Source organism: Saccopteryx bilineata, chromosome X (assembly GCF_036850765.1).
Source record: "Saccopteryx bilineata isolate mSacBil1 chromosome X, mSacBil1_pri_phased_curated, whole genome shotgun sequence".
NCBI classification, from domain to species: domain Eukaryota; kingdom Metazoa; phylum Chordata; class Mammalia; order Chiroptera; family Emballonuridae; genus Saccopteryx; species Saccopteryx bilineata.
This window is the reverse complement of record NC_089502.1, coordinates 78,746,625-78,766,966: the sequence shown is the minus strand read 5'-3', so window position 1 is coordinate 78,766,966 and position 20,342 is coordinate 78,746,625. Positions and strand designations below refer to the sequence as shown.

At 38.7% G+C, this 20,342-nt stretch overlaps 1 protein-coding gene across 5 annotated transcripts in view; it reads left to right on the top strand.

Annotated features, from left to right (window-relative positions):
• The window catches only part of PHKA1 (phosphorylase kinase regulatory subunit alpha 1), a 150,613-nt gene extending 132,420 nt beyond the window's left edge, over positions 1–18,193 (top strand). For all 5 annotated transcript variants that reach the window (XM_066248707.1, XM_066248709.1, XM_066248708.1 and 2 more), the window contains 4 exons: positions 7,233–7,403; positions 10,192–10,245; positions 14,223–14,423; positions 15,627–18,193. In XM_066248707.1, the coding sequence (XP_066104804.1) occupies positions 7,233–7,403; positions 10,192–10,245; positions 14,223–14,423; positions 15,627–15,800 (600 nt within the window). In that variant the 3' untranslated portion in view covers positions 15,801–18,193. The remainder of the gene's footprint in view (positions 1–7,232; positions 7,404–10,191; positions 10,246–14,222; positions 14,424–15,626) is intronic.
• Positions 18,194–20,342: the final 2,149 nt, after the last annotated feature.

The window sequence follows — 20,342 nt, the reverse complement described above, 5'->3', positions numbered from 1 at the left end:
TGTGCATCTATTGATAAGATCATGTGGTTTTTGTTCTTTGTTTTGTTGATATGGTGTATTACATTAACCGTTTTACGTATGTTGAACCATCCTTGAGATTCTGGGATGAATCCCACTTGATCATGATGTATTATTTTTTTAATATGTTGTTGTATTCGATTTGCTAGTATTTTGTTTAGTATTTTAGCATCTGTATTCATTAGAGATATTGGTCTGTAGTTTTCTTTTTTTGTGCCATCCTTGCCTGGTTTTGGTATGAGGGTTATGTTGGCCTCATAAAATGTGTTTGGAAGTATTGCTTCTTCTTCAATTTTTTGGAAGACTTTGAGTAGAATAGGAACCAAGTCTTCTTTGAATGTTTGATAAAATTCGCTGTTATAGCCGTCAGGGCCTGGACTTTTATTTTTGGGGAGGTTTTTAATGGTTTTTTCTATTTCTTCTCTACTGATAGGTCTGTTTAGGCTTTCTGCTTCTTCTTGACTCAGTCTAGGAAGGTTGTATTTTTCTAGGAATTTATCCATTTCTTCTAGGTTGTTGAATTTAGTGGCATAAAGTTTTTCATAGTATTCTACAATAATTCTTTGTATATCTACGGTGTCCGTGGTGATTTCTCCTCTTTCATTTTGGATTTTGTTTATATGAGTTCTTTCTCTTTTTTCCTTGGTAAGTCTTGCCAAGGGTTTGTCAATCTTGTTGATCTTTTCAAAGAACCAGCTCCTTGTTCTATTAATTTTTTCTATAGTTTTTCTGTTCTCTAATTCATTTATTTCTGCTCTGATTTTTATTATCTCCTTTCTTCGGCTGGTTTTGGGTTGTCTTTGTTCTTCTTTTTCTAGTTCCTTAAGGTGAGAAGTTAAGTGGTTCACTTGGGCTCTCTCTTGTTTGTTCATATATGCCTGAAGCGATATGAACTTCCCTCTTATCACTGCTTTTGCTGCATCCCATAGATTCTGATATGTCGTATTGTCATTTTCATTAGTCTGTATATATCTTTTGATCTCTGCACTTATTTCTTCTTTGACCCATTCATTTTTTAAAAGTATGTTATTTAGTTTCCACATTTTTGTGGGATTTTTTTTCCTCTTTTTTGCAGTTGAATTCTAGTTTCAAGGCTTTATGATCAGAAAATATGCTTGGTACAACTTCAATTTTTCTGAATTTGCTGATGTTGTTTTTGTGGCCCAACATATGGTCAATTCTTGAGAATGATCCATGTACACTGGAGAAAAATGTATACTCAGTCACTTTGGGATGAAATGTCCTGTAGATGTCTATCATATCCAGGTGCTCTAGTGTTTTGTTTAAGGCCACTATGTCTTTGTTGATTCTCTGTTTGGATGACCGATCTAGAGCCGTCAGCGGTGTATTGAGGTCTCCAAGTATGATTGTATTTTTGTCAGTTTTTGTTTTAAGATCAATAAGTAGCTGTCTTATATATTTTGGTGCTCCTTGGTTTGGTGCATATATATTAAGAATTGTTATGTCTTCTTGATTCAGTGTCCCCTTAGCCATTATGAAATGGCCATTTTTGTCTCTGAGTACTTTTCCTGTCTTGTAGTCAGCATTATCCGATATGAGTATTGCTACACCTGCTTTTTTTTGGATGTTATTTGCTTGGAGTATTGTTTTCCAGCCTTTCACTTTGAATTTGTTTTTATCCTTGTTACTTAGATGAGTTTCCTGTAGGCAGCATACAGTTGGATTTTCTTTTTTAATCCATTCTGCTACTCTGTGCCTTTTTATTGGTGAGTTTAATCCGTTTACATTTAGTGTAATTATTGATACTTGTGAGTTCCCTATTGCCATTTTATATCTTGCTTTCTGTTAGTTTTGTGTCTTGTTTGATCCTTCTCTTTCGTTTTTCTATCTTTTGTTTTTATTTGGTTGTATTCCATACATCTTTCCTCTGTTGCTATCTTTTTTATCTCATGTGCTTCTGTGGTGGTTTTTTCAATGGTGGTTACCTTTGAGTAATGAAAAGGGTCCCTACCCTGTTCATTGTAGCGAACTATTTTGTGAGTACTTTTGCACTCCATCGTCCTTTGCTACTGTTAATCTCCATCTTCTCCCCCTCTTTCTTTTTGTTGTTGTCACAGTTTAAATTTGGTTTTATTGTGTTGTTCTTGGAGCTTTTACTTGTGGCTCTGTTTTTTTTTGTTCTTTGTATCTGATTGGAGAACCCCCTTTAGTAATTCCTGGAGTGGGGGTTTTCTGATGATAAATTCCCTCATCTTTTCTGTATCTGTGAATGTTTTTATTTCTCCTTCGTATTTGAAGGATAGCTTTGATGGGTATAGTATTCGTGGCTGAAAGTTCCTCTCTTTCAGGACTTTAAATATTGGGGTCCACTCTCTTCTAGCTTGTAGAGTTTCTGCTGAGAAATCTGATGATAATCTAATGGGCCTTCCTTTATATGTTGTATTCTTCTTTTCCCTGGCTGCCTTGAGAATTTTTTCTTTGCTGTTTGTTTGTGTCAATTTCATTATGATATGCCTTGGAGTAGGTTTGTTGGGGTTAAGAAAACTCGGAGTTCTGTTTGCTTCTTGAACTTGAGGCTTTAGTTCTTTCCACAGGCTTGGGAAGTTCTCATCTATTATTTGTTTGAGTATGTTCTCCATTCCATTTTCTCTCTCTTCTCCCTCTGATATACCTATTATTCTTATGTTATTCTTTTTGATGGAGTCAGATAATTCTTGTAGGGCTATCTCATTTTTTTTAATTTTTGAGTCTCTTTCTTCTTCTCTCTGTTGTGCCTCAAGTTGCTTGTCTTCTATTTCACTAATCCTCTCTTCTATCTGACCTGTTCTATTAGCTAAGCTTGTTATTTCGTTTTTCAGCTCGTGAATTGAGTTTTTCATCTCTGTTTGATTTGTTTTTATAGTTTCAATTTCCTTGGACATATATTCTTTGTGTTCATTGAGTTGTTTTCTGAGCTCCCTAAATTGCCTTTCTGTGTTTTCTTGTATGTCTCGGAGGATTTTTAGTATTTCTATCTTGAATTCTCTGTCATTTAACTCCAAGGTTTCCAATATATTAAATTTTTTCTCCATAGATTTTTCCTCATCTAGCTGTGTTACCTCTCTTTCTTTTGTATCCATGATATTCGATTTTCTCTTCCTTAATGGCATCTGAGGGTGGTTTTGTTGATAGTATTAATGAGATTTAATAAAGAATAAAAAGTTAAAAAAAATAAAATAAAAAAATAAAAAATTGAAAAGTTTTTTTTTTTTTTAAAAAAATTAATAATGAAATAAAGAAAAATAAAATAAAAATTAAAAAAAGGAAATTATTTCTCCCCTCCTTTTTTCCTCTCCTCTCCTCTCCCCTCTTTTTTGAGAAAATCTTGTGGTGGACTGTGAATTATAACAAACAATGCCTGTGATGGAGGGCCTGAATTGGGGAAAAGTAATAAAGGGGCAAAAAAAAAAAAAAAAAAAAAGGAAAGATAAAAGAAAAAAAAAGAGCGTATGGACCCACAAAAAGCAAATAAGGAAAAAATTTGGGTCAAGAATGAAAAGATTTGCTTTTAGGTGTTGGTTGTCTAAGAGTTATGATGAGAGGAATAAGAGGAAAATGGAAAAATGGGGGGACAAATTAAAAAATTACTATTGTATTTAGTGGAACAAGAACTAGATAATATGGAGAGCCAGGGATGAGAGCACTGCTAGTGAGTTAAAAAGGTGAAGTAAAAACCCCCCAAAATGCCACAAACATAGGTTTGAGTCCCAGATAAGATAATTTGTTTGTTATTGAGGTTTGAATGAGAGGAGATGTAAAGGAGAAAGGAAGAAACTAATATAGAGGGAGAAAAGAAAGAGAGAGAGAGAAAAAAAGAGGTAACCACTAAAAGAAGAAAAAAGAAAGGAGAGAGAGAGAGAGAGAGAGTTAAGGGTTTTGGAGTGCAACCCTCATAGAGAGAAAGGAAGAGAAGAGAAAAGATAATGGGAGATGTAACACTTATGGGTAGTGTAGTTCAAGGAGAGGAGAGAGTAAGACCGGTAGAGAGTTAATCGGCCAAATTGGAGGAGGAAAAAAAAGTATCAAGAATGAAGATAAGAGAAACAAACGAACAAATATAATAAAATGGGATAGGTTATAAAGTCTGCAGATTATTCTTGATTTTGAGAGGTTATCTTCTTGCTTTTTCTTTTCTCTCTCTCTTCCTGGTCGGTGACTCTGTACCCCGGGTTCTGCCCCTTTGGCACGCTCAGGTAGAGGCTTGCAGTTGATAAGTCTCTATGGCAATGTCATGTATTGTGCTTTAGTCTCGTTGGCAGTCAAAGCTCAATAGCATTTATAGGCTCTGACAGTGAGAGAGTCCGTGTTCCTGGAGCCTTTCTCCTAGTCTTTCCTTTCTTAATTAGTAGCCTGATAATCCAGCTATGGGGTTGCTGCTGCCTCTGCCTGGATAGTAAGAGGCTCAAAGAGCTGGCAACTCCCCACTCTATTTCCACTCAGCACAGGGCTCTGGGTAAGGCTCAGTCAGTCAGAGCTGCTAGCATAATCAGGCGGGCTTTCTGCCCACTCAAAGACCTCTGGCTCTGCCACTCTGTCCGGTAACACAAGCGGGCGCCCACTTCCGGGGCGCTTGGAGGAAACTCTCACTCACTGTCTGCGACCAGGCTATCCGGCCAGCAGTCTCACGCTCTGAGTGAAACCCCCAACCGCAGGGAAAAGTTGTAGCGTTGGAATTGAGTCTCACTCCGTCCCCGTGCGCGGCTTTTGCAAGGCGCTGGGGCGGCTCGAGATTCCGCTCTGGCCCACACAAAGGCCCCTGACTCTGCCCCTCTGTGCGATAACACGGGTGTGCACTGCCGAGGCACTCGGAGGAATTGCTCACTCCTTATCTGCGCGCGCAAACCAGGATATGAGGCCGGCCGCGGTTCCCTCTGAGTGAAACACCCTCCAGCACGGAAAATCTCCACCGTTGGAATTGAGTCTCGCTCCGTCCCTGTGCGCGGCTTTTGCAAGGCGATGGGGCGGCTCGAGATTCCGCTTTGGCCCACACAAAGGCCCCTGACTCTGCCCCTCTGTGCGATAACACGGGCGCGTACTGCCGAGGCACTCGGAGGAATTGCTCACTCCTTATCTGCTTGCGCAAACCAGGATATGAGGCCGGCCGCGGTTCCCTCTGAGTGAAACACCCTCCAGCACGGAAAATCTCCACCGTTGGAATTAGTTCTCACTCCCTCCCGTGCGTGGCTTTCCCAGGAAGAAATTCTCGCCCACTAACTGCGCACCGACCAGGAGACCGGGTAAAATGGCCGCTCTGCTTTTCTTTCTTTGTTTGGGTTTGGTGCAAGTGTTAGCTTGTATTGCCCGGGTTGCCACAGGATCAGTTTTTCCTTGGCTAGGATCTCCGTGCCACAGCCTGGTTCAGCCGTTTGTGCCGTGGCCTGGATCTATTCACCCCCTTTGCCCGCCTCAGTTTCTATATTCACAGTTACCAGAGAAAGCCGCCCTGTTTAGGTTAGTGAGGAAGGAGGAGCATTTCTTACTCCCTATTTCCTTCGGGGTTTGGTTATATATTTAGCCAATTTTTCACTCAATCATACCTTTGGGTGTATTGCGAAGCATCTGGAAGCTCCAAGTATAGGTTTTTCTGTTTCTGGTTGAAGATCTTGTTGAGTTTTGGGGGAGATTTATCGGTATCGCTTCCTACCCCGCCATTACTCTGACGTCATCCATTTATTTAAAATCTTAACTGTCTGTTGATCTTTTATGATGCAGCTTTATTGAACTTGTTTATCAGTTCATGTCATCTGCTAATAAAGATAGTTTTACTTCTTCCTTTCCACTCTGGAAGACTTTTATTTCTTTTATTGCTTAACAGTCCTAGCTAGAACCTCCAGTACAATGTTCAATAGAAATAGCAACAGTGAACATCTTTATCTTGTTTTGATCTTAGGGGGGAAAATTGTCCCTCTCCAACCATTCATATGTCAGCTGTGGTGTTTTTGTAGATGTCCTATATTAGACAAGGAGGTTCCTATCCTTTATTCTTATTCTATTAATATAATGTATTACATTAATTGATGTCTAGATGTTAAAACAACCTTTTATTCCTGGAATAAACCCTACTTCATCATGCTCCATAATCTTATTTTTTACATTGCTGAATTTGGTTTGCTGTTTTTTTTCTGAGGATTTTTGTATATGGGTTTATAAGGGATATTGATCTGTAGTTTTGTTGTAATGCTGTTCTCAGTTTGAATAATTTGTGTCTTTCTAGGAATTTTTCCATTTCATAAAAATTATGTAATTTTTTGACAAATGGCTGTTGATGTTATATACTTTATAATCATTTTTATTTCTTTGAAGTTGAAAACGATGACCCCTCTCTCTATTCTCATTTGAATACATCAAATCTCTCCTCTTTTTGGGGGAGGGATTCCATCTAGCTAAAGATTTGTCAATATTTATTTTCAAAGAAACATTTTGGTTTTCTTTATTTTTCTCTATTTTTCTATTCTTTATTTTTTCTTTCTGCTATAATCTTTATTATTTTCTTTTTTCTCCTTGCTTTCTGCTTAGTTTGCTCAACTTTTTTTCATTGTCTTATGGTGGAAAGTTTGGTCCTTAATTTGAGAGATCTTTTGTTTAATACAAGCATTCATAACAAATTTATTTTTAAGCACTTGTAACTGCATCCCATTAGTTTTAGTATGTTGTATTTTCATTTTCAGTATCTTAGAATGTTTACTAATTTTCATTGTGATTTCTTTCTTAACCCACTGGTTATTTAGGGATTTTTTTATAATTTCCACATATTTATAAATTACCTGCCAAAATTTTCCCCCCAAATTTTCTTCTGTTATTGGTTTCTAATTTAATGTCATTGTAGTCAGAGAAATTCTTTCTCTGATTTTAATTCTTTTAAATTGATTGAGGCTGTGTTACGGGTCATAACAGCAACAAATTAAGCTATAGACCAGCTAGAAGTTTAACTGATAACCAGGGAAAGAGACAGCTAAAAACCTATTATGTATTGGAATTTCTATGGCTCTTATGTCTTACAAGATTACTTTCTAAAGAGTTGTACCATTTTACATTGCTGTTAGCTACTCATAAGTCTACGGGCTTCACCATAACTTCTTTATATTGGGTGTTACATTTAATATGTGACTTATAATTCTACAGATTTTTTTTTATTATTCAATGCACAATAAAATGTTATCAGAGGAACAGAGATAACTTTTGATTTATATTCTTTCCTCTCCTTTCCCCCCAAGTCACCTGGAACCTCTGTGACTACAAGTAGTGGCTTCTTTCCTAGTGCGCATGATCAACAGACATTGAAGGATAATCGTCAAGGTCAATGGCAACGCCGAAGAAGGCTGGACGGAGCACTGAACAGAGTTCCAATTGGATTTTATCAGAAAGTATGGAAAGTTTTGCAGAAGGTGAGCATAACACATTACAGATATCTCCCTATTTTCCCCCTTGAAGTCCTCATTCTCCTTGTATGAGATATGACATGACTGTGATGTCACTGTAATTATATAGAACTCAAATGCTAAAGGACAAAACCTAGAAGAAAACATAAAAATGAAAGAACTGATTTGTTATTTTGACATTATTGATAATTAGTCTCTTTCTACTGTTGTTGCTATGGCGTTGTTTATAAATTAGATTTCAGAAATCATCACTTCTCTGCTTTTGGCCACAGTTAGACATTGTGATACATCATGATACATTTGTTGTTAATCAAATGAATTTGGTGATAAATAGCTCACTTTCTTTGTAGCTATTGCAGAATGAAAATATTATTTGTAGAAATGTGCTATTAATAAACAAATGCCACTATAGTAAAATAACTGCAGCATCTGAGGAGTTTGTGTAAGATATTATGACCTGTAATTTTCTTGGGTAAAAACTACAAAACAAATGAAAAATGATGATGATGTTAATAGTCCATACACTTTGTTGGCATGAACAATATTGTTTTTGTTTCAAATGCTTAGTTTGCCAAAGACATTTAAAGAGATTATACAATTATGTTTGTGACAGATTTAGAAGGCCAAAAGACCATTTTACTCATTCATAGGTCTCATTCATGGTCTCTAAGGTGCCACTTTTTGCTTCATTGCCCTTGGCAAAAACCTGAAGAATACTTCATCCTGTACTTCAAACCTTTAGTAATGTTTCTCCCCTTAGCACACTAGTATTCTTCCAGGGACAGAATCATGTGATCTTTTGGAAAGGTAATAGCTAATTCCTTAGACTGTCAGTTTTGTCAATTTTCCTTTCAAATATATAGTGCCTAACACTTGCTTTTCTTCCATCTAACTTCTATAGCACAGTGGTGACAGATATGTACTTAATCTCTCCAGTTATATCTGGGTTATAGAAAATCAATTTCACAGTTGTGTGTTAAGTAGTTATACCCCAAATACCAGGAAGGTATTTGTTCATGTCCCCAGGAGTTTAATCCATATTTATCCTTTTTTGTGACAGAGACAGAAAGAGACACACAGAGAGGGACAGATAGGGGCAGATAGCCAGGAAGGGAGAGATGAGAAGCATCAATTCTTCGTTGCGGCTCTTTGTTGCAGCTCCTTAGTTGTTCATTGATTACTTTCTCATATGTGCCTTGACCGGGGGGCTACAGCAGACCAAGTGACCCCTTGCTCAAGCCAGTGACCTTGGGCTCAAGCTGGTGAGTCTCCATTCAAGCCAGATGATTCCACGCTCAATCCGGTGACCTCAGGGTTTTGAACCTGGGTTCTCTGCATCCCAGTCTGATGCTCTATCCACTGCACCACCTTCTGGTCATGCAATCCATATTTATCTTAATTAGCAGCTATAATGCAGGGTCAAAATGTGTTATGATAAAGATGTAAAACCACAAGGCTGTCAGAATATAAGAGAAGGACATTTTAAATCTGAGTAGGAAGATTGGGTATTTTGTGGCAGAATCAAAACCTGGACTTGGAATGCTGATCTAATAGAAAAAACAACTGCTCTCTCTTTTTCCATTCTTTTCAGACTATGAATGTAACATAGTCACAGTGCACATATACTTGAAGGCTAGTAATTTTCTATATAGAGGCTTGTGGAACATGGGATACAGGTATTGGGAAGAGTCGATAAACCTATTGTATTGAAATATTTCAATTCAATGTGGTTTAATATATTTTGATTTAATTAAAATCTAAAATGGTGAGTCATTAATTCTCATTGCTTTTTAGTAATTGAGTTGATATAGCAAAGAACCAAACAGACAATAATCTCTGATCTTATGGAATTTACCTTCTAATAGGGAGAGACAAACAATAAATGGCAAATAAAAAATAACTAAATTATAGGAAATATTAAAAGATTACAAGTGCTATAAAAGAAGTAGAGTGGAGTGAGAGAATCAGGACTGCTGATGTGAGATGTTTGGATAAAGAAGATGTGGCACATATACACTATGGAATACTACTCAGCCATAAGAAATGATGACATCGGATCATTTATAGCAAAATGGTGGGATCTTGACAACATTATACGGAGTGAAATAAGTAAATCAGAAAAAACCAGAAACTGCATTTTTCCATACGTAGATGGGACATAAAAGTGAGACCAAGAGACATTGATAAGAGTGTGGTGGTTATGGGGGGAGGGGGGAGAGGGAGAGGGAAGGGGGAGGGGCACAAAGAGAACTAGATAGAGGGTGACAGGACAATCTGACTTTGGGTGATAGGTATGCAACATAATTGAACTTTAAGATAACCTGGACATATTATCTTTGAATATATGTATCTTGATTTACTGATGTCACCCCATTAAAAATAAATACAATAAAAAAATATAGTAACTGTGCATGTCTATTAAATGCATATCTTGAGTTTTTTTCTCAGCCTAAAAATCTGAAAGCCTATTTGTGTTGGCTCTGGGACTGAGCATATCCTCCCACATAGTCTCTGAATCTTTGAGACAAGTCTGGCACCGTAGGTAGACCTTTTCTATTCTTTTCACTCCCCTAAATAGAGGATGAAGTTTAAGCCTCCTGTAGCTCAACCCTGCTTCTTGCAACATAGTAATCACAACCCCTTGGCAAGAACACTTGAGTTGCAGGGCCTTTCACTGGCGTGTGACTACTCAGCATCTACCTTGTGAAGCACCCTTAGAAATACTAGGTATCTCTGTACAGCCTTCCAGTTGTCAGCATATCCTTAGTGACAACATGTTTTTGCTGTTTTGCAGTGTCACGGACTTTCTGTGGAAGGTTTTGTTCTTCCTTCTTCAACTACTAGAGAGGTAAGATTCTGTGTCTTTCACATTTATGTGATTGAGAGCGTGTCTGCCTCAAGGATTTCAGTGATCACTTTCCAAAATAACAGATCTATGCTTTTATAAATCAACTGAACATAAAATGCATTTGAAGAAAGGAGAGAATGTTTTTAAAAAATAGAGCCGGAATAATTGTTATATTGGTTATATAAGGACAGCTTCCATTTTTTTTAAGTGAGAGGAGGGAAGATAATGAGACAGACTCCTATATGCACCCCAACTGGAATCCACATGGCAACCCTATCTGGGGGCAGTTCTCGAGTACTGAGTTATTTTTAGCACCTGGGGTTGACATGCTCCGACCAACCAAGCTATCCTCAGTACCCAGGTCCATGCTTGAACCAATTGAGCTACTAGATGCAAAAGGGGAAGAGGGAGAGAAGGGGGATAGGGAGGATGGAGAAGCAGATGGTCGCTTCTCATATGTGCCCTGACCGGGTTTCAAACCTGGGATGTTCACACTCTGGGCCGATCTTCCGAGCCACCAGCCACTGCAAGACAACTTCTTTTAATTATTGACTAAGTTAGGCTTATTTATGAGTGTTGCCAGATTTAGAGAAGGCAGACAGGATAAAAGTGTAAGAGTAAATGACTTCTCATGCCTCTATCCTTCACATCCCCACCATTCTGTAGTAGGATGCTTATACACTATTAGATCAGAAACCAGTGGTCCTTAGCTGTAACTATATGTCACAGTAACCTGAGCTCTTATCTCCAGTTTACTGTATTATGGTCTCCAGGGATGGGGCCTGAGCATCTGTACTTTTCAAAATATAACCATGGTTGGAAAACCTTGCCATGAACCACAAACATAGATTATCAGGCACTTTCATATTTCACTTTTTTTCCCAAACATATGGGAATGTTAAAGAAATTGCTTTTATGCAAAATCCACAAAGAAGTTAGAATTAACAAGTTAGAAATAGTATGATTGAACAGTGGGAAATTCTCAAAAACACTGGAATTGTTACAGATGTCTGGAGGGGCAGTACGGAAAGCTGATGCTACGCTTCAAGTCTTCACTCTTTCCTCTAATAAAGAACACTACGTCCTTTATTTGTCTCCCCTACTTTTAAGCAAGATTGAAATGTTAATAGCATTAATAATAATACATAGCTGAATGGTACCTTTAAGAGTCCTTAGAGGCCCTGGCCGGTTGGCTCAGCGGTAGAGCGTCGGCCTGGCATGCGGGGGACCCGGGTTTGATTCCCGGCCAGGGCACATAGGAGAAGCACCCATTTGCTTCTCCACCCCCCCCCTCCTTCTTCTCTGTCTCTCTCTTCCCCTCCCGCAGCCAAGGCTCCATTGGAGCAAAGATGGCCCTGGCGCTGGGGATGGCTCCTTGGCCTCTGCCCCAGGCGCTAGAGTGGCTCTGGTTGCGGCAGAGCAACCCCCCGGAAGGGCAGAGCATCACCCCCTGGTGGGAAGAGCATCGCCCACGTGCCAGGTGGATCCCAGTCGGGCACATGTGGGAGTCTGTCTGACTGTCTCTCCCCGTTTCCAGCTTCAGAAAAAAAAAAAGAAAAAAAAAGAGTCTTTAGAGCATGTTCTTTAATTTGATCTTCTACACAATATGCGAGGTAGCTAAGAAAGATATTGTAGTTCCTGATTTTTTTTTTTTACAGAGACAGAGAGAGAGTCAGAGAGAGGGATATATAGGGACAGATAGATAGGAATGGAGAGAGATGAGAAGCATCAATCATCAGTTTTTCATTGTGACACCTTAGTTGTTCATATATTGCTTTCTCTTATGTGCCTTGACCGTGGGCCTTCAGCAGACCAAGTAACCTCTTGCTCAAGCCAGTGACCTTGGGTCCAAGCTGGTGAGCTTTGCTCAAACCAGATGAGCCCGCGCTCAAGCTGGGACCTCAGGGTCTCAAACCTGGGTCCTCCGCATCCCACTCCTATGTTCTATCCACTTCTCTACTGCCTGGTCAGGCTGTAGTTCCTGATTTAAAATAAGAAAAATTCAGAGATTAATTATCCAAAGAGAGGAATTGAGGCCAGGATTTCAGATTCTCAATCTATATTGCCACCCTATATCAGTACAATTTTGCCAAAAAAATTTCCCCAATCCCCTTCACCATAAAAAAACTTTATATTTATTTCTTCATGCACTTTTAACCTAAAAGGATATTAGTACTTTACATACCTGTGATCCTCATTAGAGGCGGGTTTAACGGTGGACGCACTGGGCACGTGCTCTGAGCCCTGACTTCTGAAGGGCCCTGCAAACCTCAACTTTACACTTTTTTCTAAAGACACCAAGTTTGGTTTCATATGTGCAATTTTAACATTCATAGTAATAATAAAATAATATTTTTTATTTATTTAAAAATATGGCTAATATGTATTTTTATTTTCCCTGTCTCTCTCTCTCTTTTTTTATGGGGCCCAATATTTTCTTCTGCACCCAGGGCCTAAACCGACCTTAATCAGCTTCTGATCCTCATGTATACACAATTTTAAGTTCTATTAGATTTTCCTCAAAAAGTTAAGAATAGAACTAACATATAACCCAGGAATCCATCTACTGGGTATCTACCCTAAAAACTCAAAAACATTGGTATGCAAAGATACATGCATCCCCATGTTCATCGCAGCATTAGTCACATTGGCCAAGACATGGAAACAACCGAAGTGTCCCTTGATAGAGGATTGGAGAAAGAAGATGTGGTGGTACACATATACAATGGAATACTACTCAGACATAAGAAATTATGACATATTGCCATTTACAACAACGTGGATGCACATTGAGAACATACTAAGTGAATTTGTAAATCAGAAAAAGCTAAGAACTGTATGATTTCACACAAAAGTGAGATATTAAAATGAGATTCATGGATATAAATATAAGTGAAGTGGTTACAAGGAAGAAGGGGATGTCGGAGGAGAGGATGGAAGGAAGGGAGTAAAGAGGGACAAATATAAGTGATGGAAAATGATTTGACTTCGGGTGATAGGTATACAACTGTTCAAATGCTATAGAAATGTTCACCTATAACCTATGTTAAATGTAATTTTCTAAATAAAAAGAAAACAAAAAAAATATTCTTTTTTTCTTTATCCACGATTGCCGCGGACCAGCGCGGCTCCTAATTCTGGATTTTGAATATGAACAGTGCGGAATTAAGAAAACAGACTTATTAAGAGAAAAGGATGGGATCGGGAGGACTCTTCAATGCTGATGGCAATATCCGAGTGCCCTATAGGCCCAGTTTGCTTTATTATATAGCCATATGCAAATCAAGGAAGTCCTTGATACAAAGTTACACATCTGAGGCTAAAACAGGAACTCTCCCAAGGCATAAACAGGAATTCCCCCCACCATGCATAAGTGAAATCAACCAACATCTGAACAAAGAGTAAGAGGAAGGGCATGTAAATTCCTTCCAGCAACTTAAGCAAGCAAGTGAAGTGGGTGTAAATACTCAGCATCATAGCCGATATGGAGGTGGAGTAGGGAGAACTTAGCCATTTGCTAAGCCTCGAATCTACAAAGGCTTTTTGCCATTTACGGTCCACAACACATGGTCATCATATTTATCCTTTTAAATGACTATAAAACTCATGAAGTTGCTATACCATGATACATCATTATTTACACAACCATTCCCATGTTTAGGTTACTTCTAGTTTTGCCCTGGTGACTAATGCTGCTATAAACACTTTCATGCATATATTGTTTTCTCTGTCTTGAATTATTTTGCTAGGTTGAACTCCCAGAAATAGGATTTTGGGTTAGCAGGCATTGATACTTTTATGACTCATTGGCAATGCCAGATTGCCTTCCAGAAAGATTGAACCTATTCACTCAATTACTTTAAAGGGTACTGAAGTAGTGCTCTTTGCTACAGTGTTTTTATTGCCTTTCAGAATAGGTGATTTATGTCTCCTGATGATGGGTTCTTCAGAAGTGATTTTCTTTTTCTCTATACCAGATGACTCCAGGTGAAATTAAATTCTCTGTTCATGTGGAGTCTGTTCTAAATCGTGTACCTCAGCCAGAATACCGCCAGCTTCTGGTTGAAGCCATCCTTGTCCTCACCATGATGGCAGATATTGAAATTCATAGTATTGGAAGCATCATTGCTGTGGAAAAAATAGTGCATATTGCCAATGACTTGTTCCTTCAAGAACAGGTAGGCAAACCTGTTGTTTTCTTAAACGGGAATGTCTGGTACTAACCTGACTGCATTCAGAGTTCTTCATGAAGCCAAGGTCACTTTCTTGTACCCTCCTCCTTACAGCTCTTTTCTGGGTCCCTTTTGTAGTGGCTCTGAGCTGATTGCAAAGGAAGTAGGCGGCGAAATGACCTGTGTTTCACCATGTGTTTTGTGGCTATGTTAGATGGTAAAGTTGCCTGAAACTCAGGAGACTGTTACGCTTTTCATCATATTTCAAACTTCTGATCATAGTACTTTTTGTTGTGAGAAGGACTTAATAAGAGATTATTGGATGTCATATCCTTCCCAAACGATTAAAGGAAACAGATTTCATTTAGTTTTGTTTTTGCTTTTACTGCTTACTCATAGGAAAATATTAAAGTGAACCTTTTAAATGTACACTTTTCTTACTTTCTTAATAACTTTTCTTCCAGGAAAGAAACCATATTTTTAAAATGTAAACTATCTATTGAAAGTTTTCCAAATATTTTCTAGATTAAGTGTAGGAACACATAAGGTGAAAGATGTGCACTGTTCTCAATAGGAAAATCTCCAAAACATGTAATAGGTGTTTCATTATGTTAGGCACTGTGGGGGATGCAAAAGAGATTAAAAGTACCCAGGATTTTCTAAAACAGTCATAATTTTAAATATTTTGTGTTGTAGTTAGTTCATGTATCAAAAATGTGATCTCTTTTAGATATAGACACTGGCTTACAAAGCTTATGGTTTATTTGAATTAAGTAGACTTAGAAAAAAATAATGATCAAATGCAAGATTAAATAATACACAGCTGAAATCAGTAGTATTAGAATGATTCAGGCCAAAGTCACTCTAGGGTGATTTGTAAGTATTAACATTTGAATTTTAATAGATGTTTATATTAATGGTTATATTTAACCATTTAATTAATGGTTATATTTAACTTTTAAAAATTCTAAACAATTAATACTTTAAAGAAAATTTTATAATATTTTTGGATATAGTGAAAAATGCATGCATAGGAACTCATATTCACTGCTTTGTGTATAAACCTGATCCTTTCTTGGCTAAACAGCCTAAGATCCAACTAATTGGTGATGGGGAGGAGGCTCTGAGTTATCCCAATCAGGACTTTAATTAATAGGAATAGTAATTTTTCCTTTCCCCTCTGTTCTCCCACCCTTGAAAACCAAACAGAAAACCCTTGGTGCAGATGACATCATTTTGGGAAAGGATCCTGCATCTGGCATCTGTACTCTTCTGTATGACAGTGCACCTAGTGGCAGGTTTGGCACCATGACCTACCTCTCCAAGGCAGCCGCCACCTACGTGCAGGAGTTCCTGCCCCACAGCATCTGTGCCATGCAATAAGGCCTTTGGGCCCTGGCTACTGGGAGCCTTTTGACAGCTGGTTCCTGCCTCGGTTGATCGTGCGTGGAACTGAAATGTGATGGCCGGATCACTCCCACCCTGCCCCATTTCAATTCATCACTCCCAAGAAAAGTGAACTTTTCTGTTAACTAACTGCTTTAGATGAAGCGAACCCTTGCTCACTCAGATTTCATTGTGGACCTTAATTCTTTCATGGTTCACAAAAGTATGCATGTGTTTTTGTTCTCTAGAGTTGTTACATACTAAGTTTTCTAACTCCTATTTAGGGAGCAGGTATTAATAATAACTTATTCTTCAAGTTTGTTTTTTATTTTAATGTGTGGTTTCTTTGTGTGAATGAATAGTGAGTGCTTTGGGACTTCATTTCAAGTGAGTAAAACCCTAAATGGTTGCATTTCATACTGTTATAAATTGCAAATATCTATTCTAAGTGCCTTTTCTTGGAAAAAGGGAGTAGCAGACTATAGTTTCCTTCTTTACTCATATGTTGCTTCACACTGAGTGATAAATGCCTTTCTGTGTTGAATTATTGTTTCTGCTTTTGCCTTTTCTGTATCTGCACACATAATTTCTACTCTCTCTTTGGTGAAATATCAAAAAAAAAAAAAAAAAAAAAGCAAATCCAGTGTGTATAGTTCAGGATTTGTTTATTAACTCTTGAAATCACTTTTTCATGAAGATTTCTGGGACTCAGATACGTATTTGAAGCAGACAATGCAGAATTAATTACCCAGAGAAATGAAGCCAGGAACCCAATTTCAGAGAGGAAGAGGGCAGAAAAGAAGATTCCTGGGTAGTGTATTGTACCTAGAGAGCAAAGAGAATCATAGGTGGGTAAATGTCCTGAAGAGAACCTCATGACTATACTCCTGGCCTCTTAAGGGTGGGCAGCACGCAACACAGAGACTAGTTGAAGCCTTTGTCTTTGGCAAACAGGAATTCAGCATTTCAGTCTATGGATGCTGCACTGAACACTGTTTCCTTGTGTTCACCTGGTCTCTGTCTCACTCACTTACTTTTCTATAGCATCCACCCCACCCCCAATTTCCTGCCCTCCCATATGTTCTTAAACTCTTTCACTTACATTTTCACTTCCTCATTCTATAGTGTCCTACATATCTTGCTATTTGTGGGCATATATCTGTTTCTTGAACACATCTGCATTTGTGTATCTAAGTATACATGAGAAGTTTTCTGAATATAAGTATTTTCATGTGCCTGTATATCTGTATCTACATTTGACAGACTAAGTAAGTATGATAAATATGAGTGTTGTTTGTGTGTGAGGGGCAGTAACTGTGGCCTCAGGCTGACACACAAAGGGTCGTGGAAGAATCATTAAGTCCTATTTTCTGGTCCCATGTTTAGGTAGCCTTGTTTGAAGAATGTTTCTTCAACTTTCTGTCTTAGTTCAGGCTGCTATAACAAAAATCATAGACTGGGTGGCTTAAAAATAAACATATATTTTCCACAATTCTGGAGGCTGAGAGGTCCAAGATCTAGGCACCAGCAGATTCAATGTCTGGTGAGAGCCTGCTTCCTGGTTTGCAGATGGCTGCCTTCTTGCTGTGTCTTCACATGGTGCAGACACAGATCTCTGTTCTCTTCCTATTCTTATAAGGATATTCATCCTGTCGTGGGGACTCCATACTCCACTCATGACTTCGTCTATTCCTAACTACCAAGACACTGAGGATTAAAGTTTCAATGTATGAATTTTGGAAGGACACATTTAGTCTGTAGAGGGTTCCTTCTGATTTATGTGTTAAGACTACTAATTTCCCTGTTTGCACTCAGAGAATTTCCTACTGTAGTCACCTCCTTTCCCTCAAATTTTTCAGGATTTTCCCCAAGAATGGGGATGGAGATGGGGGACTCTCTAAATAATTCTTACAGTACTAGTGACAAACTTATGAGTACACATAAGTGAGTAGAGTAGGGTGATAGAAAATAGCCAGAAACAAAAGGATAATGGCCAGCAGTCTCAATACCTCTCTTAGAGCAAATGGAAACACGGAGTAAGTAGCTTTCTGCTTACATGATTTTCTGATCACTTATAATTTACAACCTGTTCTGAAGCTTTGTCTTTTCACTAGCTGCGAGTATACCCCAACCACAAGGAGTACATCTGCAGTGGTGCAGGTGAAAACCACCACTTCTTCCCATAGTAACTTGCCTGAACTGACACTAATGGCTGCATTTCTCTGGGTTTACTGAGTTGCTTAGCACTATGCTGCACTTTTAAACCAAATTTTTAGAAAGCTCTTTGTATTTTATTCATTTTAAGCATGTGATACTAAAAGACACATTGGATATTTTTAAAGCATTTCTGTTTTTAAAATAGAATAAAAATAAAATTTCTCATTAAATCATGTCTGGTGCCAATGTGTAATACTTAATGTGTGTTTTTGTTGTTGGAGTTTATTTTATGGCTCTATTTCATATACTCTAATTATACAGTATAGTCAAAACTTATTAATTGGGTCAAAGTAGAATAGTATTAATACATAAATCAAATATTGCACATCATATAATATAAATGTAAAGAAATGCAGTTTTATGATTCAAAATCATACCCACTCAAAGTAGGCTCACTAAATTCAATTGGATTTATTGACATCTTTAGGAAACCTATTCTGATGAATGAATAAGACTGATCTTTACTCAGCATTTACAATTGTGTGCAAATGGTGCTTCTACACTACTAGAAAGTACTTAGAACAATTTGTTCTGTTAAGTATTATAAATATTCATCAGAATCTTGTTTGTACCACTCATTAGCCTTTTGTGTAACAAAAGACGATTTACCCAGCAAGGATGAATAGTAGCAATAGTCTCATTTTGGGCCCTGGCCGGTTGGCTCAGTGGTAGAGCGTCGGCCTGGTGTGCAGAAGTCCCGGGTTCGATTCCCGGCCAGGGCACACAGGAGAAGCGCCCATCTGCTTCTCCAGCCCTCCCCCTCTCCTTCCTCTCTGTCTCTCTCTTCCCCTCCCGCAGTGAGGCTCCATTGGAGCAAAGATGGCCCGGGCGCTGGGGATGGCTCCTTGGCCTCTGCCCCAGGCGCTAGAGTGGCTCTGGTCGCAACAGAGCGACACCCCAGAGGGGCAGAGCGTCGCCCCCTGGTGGGTGTGCCAGGTGGATCCCGGTCGGGCACATGCAGGAGTCTGTCTGACTGTCTCTCCCTGTTTCCAGCTTCAGAAAACTACCCCCCCCAAAAATAGTCTCATTTTGGTTAACTAGGTTTTACTACATTCTGGTAATTTTATGCAGCTGGTGGAACAAAAGTTGTTCTTAGCCACAGCTCACAAAACCTCTACCATCCCTTTTTGCACTTAAAATACCTAATACCGCCTGACCTGTGGTGGTGCAGTGGATAAAGCGTCTACCTGGAAATGCTGAGGTCGCCAGTTCGAAACCCTGGGCTTGCCTGGTCAAGGCACATATGGGAGTTGATGCTTCCAGCTCCTCCCCCCTGTCTCTCTCTCTCTCTCTCTCACTCTCTCTCTCTCTCTCTCTGTCTCTCTCTCTCCTCTCTAAAATGAATAAATAAAATAAAAATTAAAAAAATAAATAAAAATTAAAAAAAACCCTAATACCTGTATGGCTGCTGTGGAAATACAGTGTTTTCCACATTTAGTCTTCGTTTCCTATTAAACTTGAATAACCTTGGGTCTTGGTTTGCCCAGGACAGTCCCCATTTATGTCTGTTGTCCTGGAAAAATTATTAATAGCACTGTCTGTCACTCCCAAAAGTGTGCCAGTTTGGATGATATGATCACCCTATATTTAGCAGAAGACTGATTTCTTTTAAGGTTAAGCCTAAAAGCCACAGACCTATTCTTAAACCACTAGCAATACTCACATAGTAGTGAAGTGGGTGTGAAAACAACAATGAAGGGAGACTTTCCCCCAAATCAAGGACTATTTGGCATAATTCCAGACATTATTATACGGCACTTGGCGAGAACTGAGACACTGAGGCTTTAAGCAAATTGTTCCAGATCAAACAGTTAGGAAGTGCTAGAGATGAGATTTGAGCCCAAGCAGACTGACTCTAGAGTTCACATTCTCAATGACAACACTATCCAAAGAAAAAGACATTAGAAAGTGGTATGAAAACAAGAGTCAGTCTGTTAAGTACAGTTGAGGAGGTATCGCTAGGCAGATTGTGAAATTCATAAAAGAAGGTAGCCAAAGGGGTAGGTGCCTTTTTAATGTGTTTGCTTTACCTTCTGCCTGCTTCCACCAGCAAGTAAGGGCAAGGGAGATCACCAAAAGTGGCACAGCCCAACCTGACCTTGCTGGTTCAAAAACTACCATTAGCAATAATATCTGAAGAAAGTCAGTCAAGGAACTTGCTCAGTGTCACCACACAAGTAAACTTTGGAGCCACTATTCAGACTACTTCCTCTGACCCTAAGTTCTCTGACTGCAAATCCAGCACTTTGGAAAGGGTTTTCTTCCTAACTAAAGGACCATATGGGTATTAAACACATGGAAAATTGAGAGTAAGGACTTGTG